The following is a 15,975-nucleotide window of genomic DNA, read 5'->3' as shown; positions in this document are numbered from 1 at the left end:
TTTTTATATGCCTGCTACCTTCTATGCACTAACAATTGGTAACGGTTAATTCACTTAAATTTGTGATCTGGAATGTAAAGGGATTGAATCATCCTGTTAAAAGAAGGAAGGTCTTCTCACATATTAAACAACTCAAAGCTGACATTGCTTTCCTTCAAGAAACTCATATTCGTAGTTTTGATAACTCTTGGCTTCTGTCAAAGTGGGCGGGTCAGCATTTTCATTCATCCTTTGCTGCCAAAGCTAGGGGGGGTCTCCATCCTTATTAATTCAAATATTCCTTTTGAACTCCATAATAAGATATCTGATACAAATGGCCGTTTTATTATTGTTTCTGGTAAATTATACAATACTAAAGTTGTACTAGCAAACCTGTATGCTCCCAATTTTGATGATGTTAATTTTTTTGAACGTTTTTTCTCCTCACTATCAGATTTAAACTCATACTCTCTTATACTGGGTGGCGATTTCAATTGTTGGTTAGATACTAATTTGGATCGATCGTCCTCTGTTACTAGACTACCTACTAAATCTGCCTTAGCTATTCACTTTTCTCTCTAATTATGGTATCTCTGATATGTAGCGTTTCCTTCATCCTACTGAGAGAGACTATTCTTTTTTCTCACGTTCACCATACCTTTACTAGAGTTGACTACTTTTTACTCGATAATTAACTTATTCCATTTGTCTATTCTTGTGACTATCAGAGTATACTGATTTCTGACCATGCCCCAATTACTTTGCCTTTAAATTTTCCTGGTCTCCCTCGGAGGAATAGGTGTCTTGACTCGACTTTACTATCGGATGATGATTTTCTAAAATTTTTTAAGGATCAGATAACCTTTTATTTTAACACCAATACATCACCTGAAGTGTCATCCCAGATTGTCTGGGATGCCATGAAAGCATATTTGAGGGGTCAAATAATCTCCTATACAGCAAATCTTAATAGAAAGTCCTGTGCAGATCGATTAGACCTCATTAATCAGATTAAAGCATTGGATCAACTGTATGTTCAAACTAAGAATCCTGAATTATACAAGAAGCATGTAGAACTTCAAACTAAATTTAATCTTCTGTCTACCCAACCTGTCGAACGCCAACTTCTTGAAAGTAAGAATCGCTTCTATATTCATGGTGACAAATCTGGTAAATTTTTAGCCAATCAGCTGAGACGTTCCAAAGCCAAACAACATATTACAAAGATCCGGAAGGAGAATGGAGACTTTACATCGGATCACTTAGAAATCAATGATGCATTTAAAAATTTCTATTCTCGACTTTATTCCTCTGAATCTTTGAATGACAATATCTCTGTTAATCATTTTTTCAATAATCTGAATATTCCTTTGCTTTCATCTGATCTTAAAGCCAAACTTAGTGCGCCTATATCATCAGAAGAAATTGTCTTCAGGGAAATCTCCTGGACCTGATGGGTTCCCCATAGAATTTTATAAATCATTCTCTTCACTTCTTTCTCCTCAGTTATTCTCAGTATTATCTGACTCATTTAATTACAGTAAATTGCCACCCTCTTTTAATGAGGCATCTATTATTCTTTCATTAAAAAAGGATAAAGACCCAACAGAGTGTTCCTCGTATAGGCCGATTTCTTTGCTTAATGTTGATGTTAAAATTTTGGCCAGAGTTTTGGCTTATAGATTAGAAACTGTTATTCCCTCTATTATTTCCGATGATCAAATTGGTTTTATTAAAAACCGTCTTCCTTTTTTTAATATTCGGCGTTTATTTAACATTTTATATTCACCTCCAACTGGGATTCCTGAATGTGTTATTTCCCTCGATGCGCAGAAAGCATTTGATCGTATAGAGTGGAACTACCTTTTTGCAGTTTTAGAAAAATTTGACTTTGGACATAGTTTTATCCCTTGGATCAAATTGCTGTATTTGTGTCCTACTGCCTCTGTTTTGACTAATTTTCAGAAATCCCAGTTATTTAACCTCAAACGTGGCACCCGTCAGGGATGCCCTTTAAGTCCCTTTCTCTTTGACTTGCCTATAGAACCTTTGGCGATAGCATTTCGAAATTGTCCTGAATTGACCGGGATTTGGAGAGGGGGTGTTGAGCATAAAGTTTCTCTTTATGTTGATGACTTATTATTTTTCTTTCAAATCCGTCTACATCCTTACCTCCAAAGTTTTCACTTCTTGATCAGTTTAGCCAGTTCTCTGGCTATAAACTTAATTTACGTAAGAGCGAACTTTTCCCAATTAATAAAGAAGCTCAAGAATTAACATTTCGTGATCTCCCTTTTAAAGTAGTTCATAATCAATTTACTTATCTTGGGTTTACAGTCACAAGGAAGTTTAAAGATCTCTTTCGTGAAAATTTTGCCAATCTTTCATATACTATAAAACAGAGTCTGCTACAATGGTCACCTCTATCTATGTCTTTGGTAGGTTGTATTAATTTTGTTAAAATGTATGTTCTCCCTAAACTTTTATATTTATTTCAATCAATCCCAATTTTTATTCCTAAATCTTTTTTTGATTCCTTAGACTCTATTATTTTGTCATATCTGTGGAAGAATAAGCGCTCTAGAATTAATAAAGTTTATCTCCAAAAATCTAAAAAAGAGGGTGGCATGGCTTTACCTAACTTTTACCTAACTAATATTATTGGGCAGCCAATTTACGCTGTGCTACCTTTTGGTCTTTTTTCCATGGCCAACCCGAGTGCCCTAATTGGGTGGCAATGGAGTTGAGTTCCACTAAAGATTTATCTATCTCTGCACTTCTTGGCTCTGTACTCCCTAGTAGTTTGTCTAGATTAATTGTTAGTCCTCTTGTTAGACACACTTTGCGTATATGGGCTCAGTTTAGGAAATTTTATGGTTTCCATGATTTTTCCTTTTCTAGCCCTATCTTACATAATCACTTTTTTTTTTACCTACTACGTATGATTCAGCATTCCATGATTGGTATAGGAAGGGCATTAGACACTTCGAAGATCTTTTTATTGATAATCGCTTCGCATCTTTTCAACAGCTCTGTGCTAAGTTCAATCTGCCCAATGCTCATTTTTTTAGTTATCTCCAAATTAGACACTTTATTAATCCTTTAATTCCTAACTTCCCTGAAATGCCTGAGAAAAATGTTATGGATTTATTTCTTTCTATTAATCCACTAGGTAAAGGTTTAATATCATTTATTCGTGATAAATTAGCATCCTTACGGTGTGCCCCTGTGGATAAAATTAGAATGGCTTGGGAGCATGATTTAAATATCTCCTTATCTGATGAGACTTGGGACTCAATCCTCAAATCGGTTAATTCAACCTCTCTCTGTGCTCGCCATTGCCTTTTACAGTTTAAGATTGTTCAAAGAGCCCATATGTCTAAATCTAAACTATCTTGATTTTACCCTAATATTAGTCCTCTCTGTGATAAATGCAAAAGGGGCGAGGCCACTCTCATTCATATGTACTGGTTTTGTCCTAGCTTGGAGAAATTTTGGAAAGATGTCTTCATAACGTTATCGTATATTCTGAATCACCACCTAGAACCTAACCCTTTAATCGCTTTGATCGGTTTTTTGGGTGAGGCAGTTTTACATCTGAGTTCGACTAAGTGTGGAATATTATCTTTTGCTTCTCTCCTGGCTAGACGTTTAATCCTCCTTAGATGGAGAGATGTTGCCCTGCCCACGCATGCTCAATGGCTTAATGATATTATGTCCTGCTTAGACCTTGAAAAAATTCATTATTCAGTTCTTTTATTGAGTACTTTCATAACGTTCCTCTTAACTAAGGTTTTTTTTTCGGTCCCTTGCGTTCAGCTCCTTTTTTTTTGGTAGTAGGCATTAATATCTTCTGTTGCTAAGACTATTCACAGTTTTGGGGGTTTGAATGTCCTGATTTGTACTCTCTATATTGTGTTGTGGTTGGTCTGGAGTTTTTTTTTGTTGCGGGGCTTGGGGAGGATACTAATTTTACGTATCTTCAATTTGGGTGCTTTCTCAATTATCTTCTTTTGTATTATATTATTATTGTATGTTTATTTTTGCACTGTATTAATGTTCTTCATTTCAATCTGGGTTTTTTTTAAATCTGTAGTGATGTAGAAAATGTATTAAAAAAACTAATAAAAAAAAAGTAAGCCCCATACATTACTGTTGCAGGATGTTATTTGAACTGGTACACCCACCAAGTCTGTTGATGCAAAACGTAGTTACAGATAAGAGAGTCCACTAGATCAAGGCTTAATTACAAATGGATGTGCTGTCCAGTCCTTATCAGTTATTCCCTTTGCTAGGCCCTGACGTAATTATGGATAGATGTTCATTCCTGTCCTTATCGGTGAGTCCTTCTACTCAAACAAGGGTACAATGTACAATGTTATCAAAGTGTCTCTCAGCAAGCCAAAGGAGAACTGGTAATCAGCCTGTCTTAGCTGATTGCTGAAGACAGAGTTTACTTCCAAAAATTCCTATTCAGTCCTATTATTCTTTTAGCCAGAGGTTATATAGGTTCAAAATGATTTTTTTTATACTCCTAATTCCTCATTCCCTCCTTTTCATCATTTCATGATAACTCTTAGGGCCCAAAGGTTACAATTGGATCCTACGGCTGAAGCAACTAGCCACCAGCAGCCATAAACATCGCAATACAAAATGACACCAGTTACAATAAACTATACATCCATAATGCAATAGCATACCACACTGATATTCCCAAAGAAGCTCCCAAATGACCACCATTCTGTCCTGCTGCCAAACCCATGCAACTTCTGTCCTATGTTAGGAACAGATCCTTCCCTAAAATGGGGCAAGTTCCTCCTTTTTCTGCCAGAGTGAAATCAAGGACCAACCGGTTCTGTAGGACTGTTTGCTGATTGCAATAATTTCAGTGGATATTTCTGTTACTCGGGCCTGTGTTTCTGTCAGGGCCCCTGTAATATTGTTGGCCAGCTCTTCAAGTGCTGTAGCCAAATCGACTATCTCTCGAGAATTCTTAGCTGTTCCATAGGAGGGAAAAGCGATCATTAAAGATCACTCAGTCTGTTATACCTCTCTGCTGCTTCTTCCAATAGGGGTAACCCTGCAGCTGGGCCATGACTCTCAGATGGGGTACTAAATATACTAGGCAACAACAGCTGGTCCACCCTTTGCTGGGACTTTGCGGGTCCCATCTGCTGGCAGTTTCCCTTGGGAGTCATATATAGGTCTGATTTCCAAACACCCAGTGTGTAATATTTACTGATCGGGGAGGGTCTGCAGTGGTATAAGTGGTACAGCTGCTATTTCCCAGAAAAATTGCATCTACCCCTCCCTGGAAGTTACAGTAACAGGTGGCCTATGAACTTCATTGAAATTACCTTCAGTCCCTTGAGGGGTGCAGAATATTGGCTTTCCTCAGTGGCGCACCCCATAGGGTCATAGCACAGGGTCACATGGGGATTGAATGCTGGCAGAGGGCGGTAGCTGGGAAAGCTGTCGGTTGTTCACAGGGTAATACCCTTTTTTGTGCATAGAAACTCGACTTCCAACTAGATTACACCCCAGACTGGTGGTGACTGTAAATGAAACCTCACACTGGTTCCCCTGGAATTCCACCCGCAGTGGCTGGGTACGTGAGTACATGCACTCTGTGCCTTCGAACCCACACAGAGTGATTGTAGCGTCTGATAGCTGGAATCCCTGTTCCTGATTGAGAGTGGTTTGGTTGGCCCCCATATCAATCATAAACAGAATTGGAAGTCCAGCAACTTGCAATATTACATTGGGCTCTTCCTGAGGGTTGGTACTCATGGTAGGGAGCATCCTTATTGCCAATTTCTAAACAGGTTATGGGCAGAGAATGATGTCATTGTCCCCACCTGTCCCTTGGTAGGTTTTTGTTCACCTGGGCACCTCACCCTCCAATGCCCAGGACATCCACAATTGAAGCACACCCCCACTTGGTCTAGGGTTGCCCCCCCCATACCCCCATGGTAGGCAAAGATGAGGGGAACCCTATCCTTAATGTTGGCTACTCTTTTCTCACAGATGCTGCCTGACCTGCTGAGTTCTTCCAGCATTGTGTACATATTCATGAAATAGGAGATGTGTTTGAGAGCAGAGTTGATGGTGGACGAAGGAAAGCCCCTTTGTTTAAAAAAAGAATACACCTCCTTTGTCCTGGAATGAAAAGCCTCATCCTGAGAGCAGATGCAGTGGAGACAGAGGAATTGGGAGAGGGGGATGGCATTTTTGCAAGAGACAGTGTGGGAAGAGGAATAGTCCAGGTAGCTGTGAGAGTCCGTAGGTATATAGTAGATACCAGTAAATAAGCCGTCTCCAGAGATAAAGACTGAAAGATCAAGAAAGGGGATCCTGTCAGCCTAACATCAGTAGTGAGGAAGATGCTAGAGTCCATTATTAAAGATGAAATAGTAGCATATCTAGATAGCAGTGATAGGATTGGGCCGAGCCAGCATGGATTTACCAAGGGCATATCATGCTTGACTAATCTATTAGAGTTTTTCGAGGATGTAACCAGGAGGTTAAACAACGGAGATCTAGTGGATTGAGTGTACCTTGATTTTCAGAAGGCATTTGTTAAGGTCCCACATAGGAGATTGGTGGGTAAAATCAGAGCTCATGGCAATGGGGGGAAGATATTGACATGGATAGAAAACTGGTTGGCCGATAGAAAGCAAAGGGTAGCGGTGAATGGGTGTTTCTTGAAATGGCAGGTGGTGACTAGTGAGGTGCCACAGGGCTTGGTATTGGGACCACAGCTGTTTGCGATTTACATCAACGATTTAGATGAAGGCATTGAGAATAACATCAGCAAGTTTGCTGATGATACTAAGCTGGTTGGCAGTGTGACATGTGATGAGGATGTTAGGAGAATTCAGGGTGACTTGGATAGGCTGGGTGAATGGGCAAATACTTGGCAGATGACATTTAATGTGAATAAGTGTGAGGTTATCCACTTTGGGAGTAAGAACAAGAAGGCAAATTATTATCTGAACGGTGTAGAGTTAGGTAAGGGAGAAATACAAAGAGATTTAGGAGTCCTTGTTCCATCAGTCACTGAAGGTGAATGAGCAAGTGCAGCAGGCAGTGAAGAAGGCTAATGGAATGTTGGCCTTTATTACAAAGGGAATTGAGTACAAGAGCAAGGAAATGCTCTTGCATTTGTACAGACCCCTGGTGAGACCACACCTGGAGTATTGTGTACAGTTTTGGTCTCCAGGGTTAAGGAAGGACATCCTGGCTGTAGAGGAAGTGCAGCGTAGATTCACGAGGTTAATTCCAGGGATGTCGGGACTGTCTTACACAGAGAGGTTAGAGAGACTGGGCTTGTACACGCTGGAATTAAGGAGATTGAGAGGGGATCTGATTGCAACATATAAGATTATTAAGGGATTGGACAAGATAGAGGAAGGAAATATGTTCCAGATGCTGGGAGAGTCCAGTACCAGAGGGCATGATTTGAGAATAACGGGTAGATCATTTAGGACAGAGTTAAGGAAAAACTTCTTCTCCCAGAGAGTTGTGGGGGCCTGGAATGCACTGCCTCGGAAGGCAGTGGAGGCCAATTCTCTGGATGCTTTCAAGAAGGAGCTAGATAGGTATCTTAAGAATAGGGGAATCAAGGGATATGGGGACAAGGCAGGAACCAGGTATTGATAGTAGATGATCAGCCATGATCTCAGAATGGTGGTGCAGGCTCGAAGGGCCGAATGGTCTACTTCTGCACCTATTGTCTATTGGGAGGGAGGTGTCGGAAATGGACCAGGTAAATTTGAGGGCAGGGTGAAAGTTGCAGTTACTTTATTATTTATTATTTTCACCCCTTTTTCTCACTCTCTCTCTGTCCCTCTCACAATCATTCCTTGCCTGTTGTCCATCTTCCTCTGGTTCTGTCCTCCCCCTTTCTTTTTCCCAAAGCTTCCCATTATCTTTCTTTTCTCCAACTGTGTATCCCTTTTGCCAATCACCTTCCCAGCTCTCAGCTTCACCTCTCCCCCTCCTGTCGTCTTCTATCATTTCACATTTCCCCCCCCCCCTCCATTTCCAAATCTCTTACTATCTCTTCTTTCAGTTAGTCCTGACGAGGGGGACTCAGCCCAAAACGTCAACTGTACTTCTTCCTATAGATACTGCCTGGCCTGCTGCATTCCACCAGCATTTTGTGTGTGATGCTAGAATTTGCAGCTTCTTCAGATTTCCTTTTGTTTGCGTTTTTATATTGTCTTGGTGGACAATTGTCTCTGGGGTTTTATTGGATTCTCCCCTCCCCGTCTCGATACAATCATCAGTACTCCCTTTATGGACCTCCCTTTGCCTGCTGCCACTGTTTTACCCAAGTGGCCACTGTATCAGAATACAGGGGAGGATTCTGGTTTGGGAGCACTGGGTGCACTTGGCCCCAAGTAAGGTAGGGGGGTACAGTGAGTGCCCACTCCTCATTATGGTCACTGTCCTCAAACAGGGTGGGTATGCTAGACATGGGTTCGAGATCCCTTATTTCCCTATTAGTTCCAACTCTAGACTGACGTCCCTGCCCTTCTTTCCTACCTAGGTCGGCCTTGGTTTGCTTACGTTGTTTCTCCTGCTCCCGTTTTCAGCGCCCATCCACCCGTTCACACTCCTCCTTTAATGTCTCCCAACCTTCAGGCATTCCTTCTGCAGTACATACCTCTATCCCTTTGTCATACACATTATTCCTCCAACTTGCTAATAATACACTGTTACACTTTACATCTGCCTTTTCCTTCCATTCCCTTTTTCAACAATTTCCACAGATCTTTCTCATTATTAAATTTACTGCTTGTTCTCTTGAGGTAATATCCCAGGATCCCCCCCAGTGGCCACATTTTGTTCCCCAGTTTCTTATTCAGTGCTGCACTCAACATTCGCACATTGTTTTCCTTGTTTGGAAAACTCTCACATTTGTTGTGTAGGGCTGTTCCTGGCCCATTCATATCACTCGACTTCAATTGACCAATGTTCTCTAAGTAATATACCCGGCATGAATGCTTCCTGCCCAATTGATAAATTAGAGAAATTTACCCAGCTTGGCATCTTCTGCCCAATTAATAAATTTGCCTGGTTTGACACCTCCTGTTCAACTAATAAATTGAGCTGGCATGAATGCCTCCTGCCCAATTAGTAAAATTTACCCAGTTCCACTTCTTGCTCAATTAGTAAAGTTACCCAGTACCATCTCCAGCTCAATAAATAAAATTTGCCTACCTTGTACGAACGAGTCTCCCAGCAGATTCTTTCCCAATCCTGTCAAGGTTATGCATCAACCTTGGGCAAGGGACCGGTTCTCCAAAGCAACTAACGGAGAGCGACAAAAAGTAAAATACCAGTCGGTCTCTGCAGTCCCCAGAGTGATCCAGCTGGTTACTTAGCCCATCTGCTTGGCACTCCCTATATTGGGATCCTGTTCGTGACGCCAAATCTTAAAGTTGAATCTGAATAGAATTCACGAGGTCAGCTTCCTATATTTGTCACAGTTTATTGCACACCCTCCTGCAAGAGTTTGAGACCCATTTGTCAAAGGGAGGGCACGTAAGTCCAGCCACCATCCAATAAGTCGGCCCACTCACTCCATTACAGCCATATATTTATATATAGTAATCCCCATACATTTCTGTTCCAAGATGTCATTTAAACTGGTATGCCCACCAAATCTATTGGTGCAAAACTTAGTTACAGATAAGAGAGTCTGCTAGATCAAGGCTTAATTACAGATGGATGTGTTGTCCAGTCCTTATCAGTTATTCCCTTTGCTAGGCCCTGACGTAATTACTGATGAATGTTCATTCTTGACCTTATTGGTGAGTCCTCCTCTCCTACTCAAACAAGGGTACAATGTACAATGTTATCAAACTCCCAATGTCTCTCAGCAAGCCAGGGAGAACTTAGTTGACTGCTGAAGGCAGAATTTACTTCAGTTCAAAAATCCCCGTTCAGTCCAATTATTCTTTTAGCCAGAGGTTATATAGGTTCAAAATGATTTTTTTATATCGCCAATTCCACACAATTGTTCATAGGATTGCTTGAAGGCAGTCCATTATCTGCACTAGGTGTCAGTGCTGATTTTGTTGATTATATACACTGGATGAATCCCTTTGATTATAACAATTAGGAACTAATACTCAGTTTTACAGTACTGTAGTAGTGTTGGTACTACTACAACACTAGTACCAGATTTGTTCTGTATTTCATTTAAGTAGTTAATTCATTACATATTAACCTTTAATTGTTTTTTTTTATGGGCTTTTTAACTATCTCTGGAAAAAATCCGCTGCGGCATCTGCTTAATTGGAGTTTAGAAAAGTCTTATTTCTTACCAACTATAAATAATAAAAATTACTACTTTTAAGAAAGTACATAAGTGGATGTCCTGACTAACTATATCTATATATTTTTTAATGTATTAATTTGTACAGCTGCCACATAACAACAAATTTTATGACACATGCCAGTAATATTAACCCTGATTCTGAGTTTTTAATTGCATTTCAAACTTTGTAAGTGAAGCAGTCCATATGTAAACACAGGTGTATCTGAATAATATTCTGACCTGATATCACTGATGTGTCTGATATACATGTACCACAATAGTGTCAGCAGCAACAATTTTCTGTCAGAGGATTGAAGCATGTTTAAGATGATGCTGTTGATGTTCAGTGACTACGTCAGCAGCAAAAATCAAAAGTGAAAACTAATAAATCCCTTACTTCTAAAATTTTTATTAATAATAAGCAAAACTAATGATGGAGAGGTGAATGGTGGCAAAGTGCAGGGAAGGCTGGTTGAAGCAAACAGAAGCAGAGTTGGGTACAGGCTGAATCGTGGTGGTGGGGTTCAGGACCCAGAGCAATCCAACAATGAGGAACAACCCAATAGTTGAACAATTTAAATGCCAAGCCAGTCTGGAAAGGTCAGGGTGTTGGGTCCAGAGGCAAGACCTGGGCTAGTTCTGCCCTGTTCTGCTCACTGCTCCATGATGTACACTCTGCGCTGCGCTGAACTGTGTCTGTGGTTGCAGTGATGCCTCACTTTACATCTGTGGTCATGCGATGTTAACTCAGTTTTCTGATGAACTGAGGCTGTGGCCTGCTTCAGCTGTAGTGATGCCTAGCTTCATTTATTTCATAAAACTTTAGTTCTGAAGCTATTTGCTTACTTTCATTGTTTGTAATATGCTTTTTCCTTCTCTCTGCTCATTGGATGCTTGATTTTTATTAATGGGTTCTTTTGAGGTTTCTTTGTTTTGTTGCTGACTATAAAGAGATGAATCTCAAGGTTGTTAATGTAGACACACTACAAACTTTGAACTAATTTGGAATTCAGTGACATTTTCATCCCAAAGTACTTAACTTAGTTATCACCTATACTGGAGTATTATTGCTGGCAGCAGCTTACCCGAGTCCTCGGCCCTGACCCAGTTTTCCTTCCTCTCCCAGGGATAAAGTCTTTAGAGTTGTTTTTTTTTGGCATTTCTCTAGCTCGGATTTTATGGGATGTGGTTGCTTATCCCATATTTAACTGGCCTCCTTTCGTAGCCAGAGTTGGGACTATCCATGGAGTAGTTCATCATTAAGTCCCCCATTAAAATATCCTGGTTATTATTTTTAACCAGAATCTCTGCTGGACCAGCTAAATGAATACTGTGGCTACAAGGACAGGTTGCATGCTGGGTATCCCACAGTGAGTAAATCTGTATATGATCAACCCTTGAGTGACTGAACAGTACTATCCTATACACTATAACACACAGAAACTAAAATAATTTGTGTTTCAGACTTTGGATTCAGTAACATTTTTACACCAGGATGTTTGCTGAAAACATGGTGTGGGAGTCCGCCTTATGCAGCTCCTGAATTGTTTGAAGGAAAAGAATATGATGGGCCCAAAGTAGATATATGGGTGAGTTTTAAAGATAGCTTTATCTATGATTCCTTTTAGTTTGTTATCTGGCAACAGTGTTTTATTAAGGTACCCTGCTTTTTTATTATTAACTTGTTGACAAATTAAGTATAATTTTAAAAAACACACAATAATCAAGGAATAAAGTATTTCTCACTACCTCTGAAAATATTCAGGTGATTAACATCAGTTTTGCAATTATGTGCTGTTTTCTTCTACATTGCATTCAGAAATGTTTCTCCATCCTCCCCTGCTGTCCTTTTTTTCATCAGACTGTTCAGCCCATCAATCTTCGCCAGTTCATCATGGTTGATCCATTTTCCCTTTCAACCTATTTATCCTTCCTTCTCCCCATAACTGCTCATGCCTTGATTGATCAAGAACATATCAACCTCCACCTTAACTATACCCAATGACATGGCCTCCTCAGCCACCACAGATTCACCACCCTCTTGCTAAAGAAATTTCTCCACATCTCTGTTTTAAATATACATCCTTCTATTCTGAGGCTGTGCCCAACTGGTCCTAGACTTTCCCACTATAGGAAATATTTACTCCACATCTGTTCTATCTAGGCCTATCAACATTCAAAAGGTTTCATTGATGTTCCCCTTTATTCTTTTGAATTTTAGCAAGTATAGGCCAAAAGCCAACAAACGCTACTTATGCAATAGCCCTTTCATTTCCAGAATTATTCTTGTGAACCTCTACTGACCCTCTCCGATATCAGCACATCCTTTCGCAGATTAGCAGCCCAAAACTCAATGTGAGGCTCACCTTTGCCTTATAGGATCTCAGCATTTACATACTTGCTTTTAGATTGGAGTCCTCTTGAAATGAATACAAATATTGCATTTGCCTTCTTCACTACCAACTGAACCTGCAAGCTTACCTGCACAAAGACTCCCAATCTCTTTGCTGCTCGGATTTTTGAATTTACTGCCTGCTTAAAAAATAGTCTATAGGTTTGTTACCTTCTACCAAGGTATATGACCATACAATTCCTGACACTATATTCTGTCTGCTAGTTTTTTGTCCATTCTCCTAATTCATCTTTTGGCAGCCTTCCTGCTTCTTCAACACTACTTGCTCCTCCACCCATCCTTATATTGTCCTCAAAATTAGCCACAGAGCCAGCAATTCCATCATCCAAATACAACGTAAAAAGTAGTGACACACAACTAGTCACTAGCAGGCAACCAAAAAGGATCACTTTATTCCCAATCATTTTCTTCGGCCCATCAGAAGATCCTGGATCCATGCTGGTATCTTTCCTGTAATATCACTTGCTCTTAGGTTTTTTAGAAGTCTCATGCCTGGCACCTTGTCAAAGATCTTCCAAACATTCAAGTACACAATATCCAACAATTTTCCTTTGTCTATCCTGCTTGTTATTTCTTCAAAAGATTCCAACACATTTGTCAGGAACCATTTTGGCTGTGGCAGTGTTTTATCATGAACTTTCCAAATACTCCAAGACATACCTCGTCCTTAGCAATCGACTCCAACATCTTCCCAATCTTTGTGGTCAGACTAACAGGCCTATAATTTGTTTCCTTCTGCCTCTCTCCCTACTAGAATTTTCCAGTCCTCTGGAACCATTCAGAATCTAGTGATTCTTGAAAGATCTTTACCAATGCCTCCACAATCTCCTCAGCTATCTCAACCCAGAACCCTGGGTTGTAGTCTATCTGGTCCACCTTCATTCCTTCCAGCTTCCCCAGCATCTTCTTACTATTAATATCAACTGCAGTCATTCACTTCTGCCCACTGACACTCTAGAACTTCCTCTACACTACTAGTGTCTTCCACAGATAAGACAGATGCAAAATATTTAGTTGGTCCTCCTTTCCCTGGCCCCCATTACTACCTCCCTTGCATCATTTTCCAGTGGTCTGATATCTAGTCTTGGCTCTATATGTATCCTCTTCAATCTCATTGGCTAGCTTGCTTTCATAGTTCATCTTTTCTCTCTTTATTGCTTTTTAGTTGTCTTTTGTTGATTTTCAGAAAATTCCCAATCCTCTTAACTTCCCACTAATTTTAGCTCTATTATATGCCCTTTTTTGCTATTATGTTTTTGACTTGTTTGTCAGCTACTGTCTTGAGAATAGATAGCTATAGTTTTGCCATTACTATGGACGTGGGCCCTATGGCCCAACTGATCCACACTAACTAAATTGCCCACCTAAGCTTTTTCCATTTGCCTGTTTTTGGCCTCTTATCCCTCTATCCCTCATGGATAAAGGTAGATCTGTTCCTTGGGTTGAAGTGCTAAACTGGAAAAAGGCTAAATTTGAAGAAATGAGAAAGGATCTAAAAAGCATAGAATGGGACAGGTTGTTCTCTGGCAAGGATGTGATTGGTAAGTGGGAGGCCTTCAAAGGAGAAATTTTGAGAGTGCAGTGTCTGTATGTTCTTGATAGGGTTAAAGGCAAAATGAATAAGAATAAGGAACCTTGGTTCACGGTGGATATTGGAACTCTGATAAAGAAGAAGAGAGAGGTGTATAACATGTATAGGCAACAGGGAGGAAATAAGATGCTTGAGGAGTATAAAAAGAGTAAGAAAATACTTAAGAACGAAATCAGGAGGACTAAAAGAAGACATGAGGTTGCTTTGGCAGTCAGCGTGAAGGATAATCCTCAGAGCTTCTACAGGTATGTTAAGAGCAAAAGGATAGTAAGGGATAAAATTGGTCCTCTTGAAGATCAGAGTTGTCGGCTATGTATAGAACCAAAAGAAATGTGAGAGATATTAAATGGTTTTTTTGCATCTGTATTTACTAAGGAGACTGGAATGGAGTCTATGGAAACAAGGCAAACAAGTAGGGAGATCATGGAATTTATACAGATTAAAGAGGAGGAGGTGTTTGCTGTCTTGAGGCAAATCAGAGTAGATAAATCCCCAGGACCTGATAGGGTATTCCCTCGGACCTTGAAGGAGACTAGTGTTGAAATTGCAGGGGCCCTGGCAGAAATATTTAAAATGTCGATATCCACGAGTCAGGTGCCGGAGGATTGGAGGATAGCTCATGTAGTTCCGTTGTTTAAAAAGGGCTCAAAAAGTAAGCTGGGAAATTATAGGCCTGTAAGTTTGACATCGGTGTATATGATTGGAAGGAATACTAAGAGATAGGATCTACAAGTATTTGGATAGACAGGGACTTATTAGAAAAAGTCAGCATGGCTTTGTGCATGGTAGGTCATGTTTAACCAATCTTTTAGAGTTTTTCGAGTAAGTTACCAGGAAAATGGATGAAGGGAAGGCAGTGGATGTTGTATACATGGACTTCAGTAAAGCCTTTGACAAGGTCCCGCATGGGAGGTTAGTTAGGAAGATTCAGTCACTAGGTATTCATGGAGAGGTAGTAAATTGGATTAGACATTGGCTCAATGGAAGAAGCCAGAGAGTGGTAATGGAGGATCGCTACTCTGAGTGGAGGCCTGTGACTAGTGGTGTGCCACAGGGATCAGTGCTGGGTCCATTGTTATTTATCAACTGTATCAATGATCTGGATGATAATGTGGTAAATTGGATCAGCAAATTTGCTGATGATACAAAGATTGGAGGTGTAGTGGACAGTGAGGAAGGTTTTCAAAGTTTGCAGAGGGATTTGGACCAGTTGGAGGAATGGGCTGAAAAAGGGCAGATGGAGTTTAATATGGACAAGTGTGAAGTATTGCACTTCGGAAGGTCAAACCAGGGTAGAACATACAAGGTAAATGGTAGGACACTGAGGAGTGCAGTAGAACAGAGGGATCTGGGAATACAGAAACATAATTCCCTACAAGTGGCATCATAAGTAGATAGGGTTGTAAAGACAGCTTTTGGTACATTGGCCTTTATAAATCAAAGTATTGAGTATAAGAGTTGGAATGTTATGGTGAGGTTGTATAAGACCAAATTTGGAGTATTGTGTGCAGTTTTGGTCACCTAATTACAGGAAGGATATTTATAAGATTGAAAGAGTGCAGAGAAGGTTTACAAGGATGTTGCCGGGACTTGAGAAACTGAGTTACAGAGAAAGGTTGAATAGGTTAGGACTTTATTCCCTGGAGCGTAGGAGAATGAAGG

General features: G+C 40.2%; 1 protein-coding gene across 2 annotated transcripts in view; it reads left to right on the top strand.

Moving 5' to 3' along the window:
- Window positions 1-15,975, top strand: part of LOC132386016 (serine/threonine-protein kinase SIK3-like) — a 295,240-nt gene that overhangs the window by 82,257 nt on the left and 197,008 nt on the right. For both annotated transcript variants that reach the window (XM_059958283.1, XM_059958282.1), the window contains exon 5: window positions 11,774-11,898. In XM_059958283.1, the coding sequence (XP_059814266.1) occupies window positions 11,774-11,898 (125 nt within the window). The remainder of the gene's footprint in view (window positions 1-11,773; window positions 11,899-15,975) is intronic.

This window comes from Hypanus sabinus (assembly GCF_030144855.1).
Source record: "Hypanus sabinus isolate sHypSab1 chromosome Y unlocalized genomic scaffold, sHypSab1.hap1 SUPER_Y_unloc_12, whole genome shotgun sequence".
NCBI classification, from domain to species: Eukaryota; Metazoa; Chordata; class Chondrichthyes; order Myliobatiformes; family Dasyatidae; genus Hypanus; species Hypanus sabinus.
Note: the sequence above shows the minus strand (reverse complement) of the source record. Positions and strands in the feature narration are given on the sequence as shown.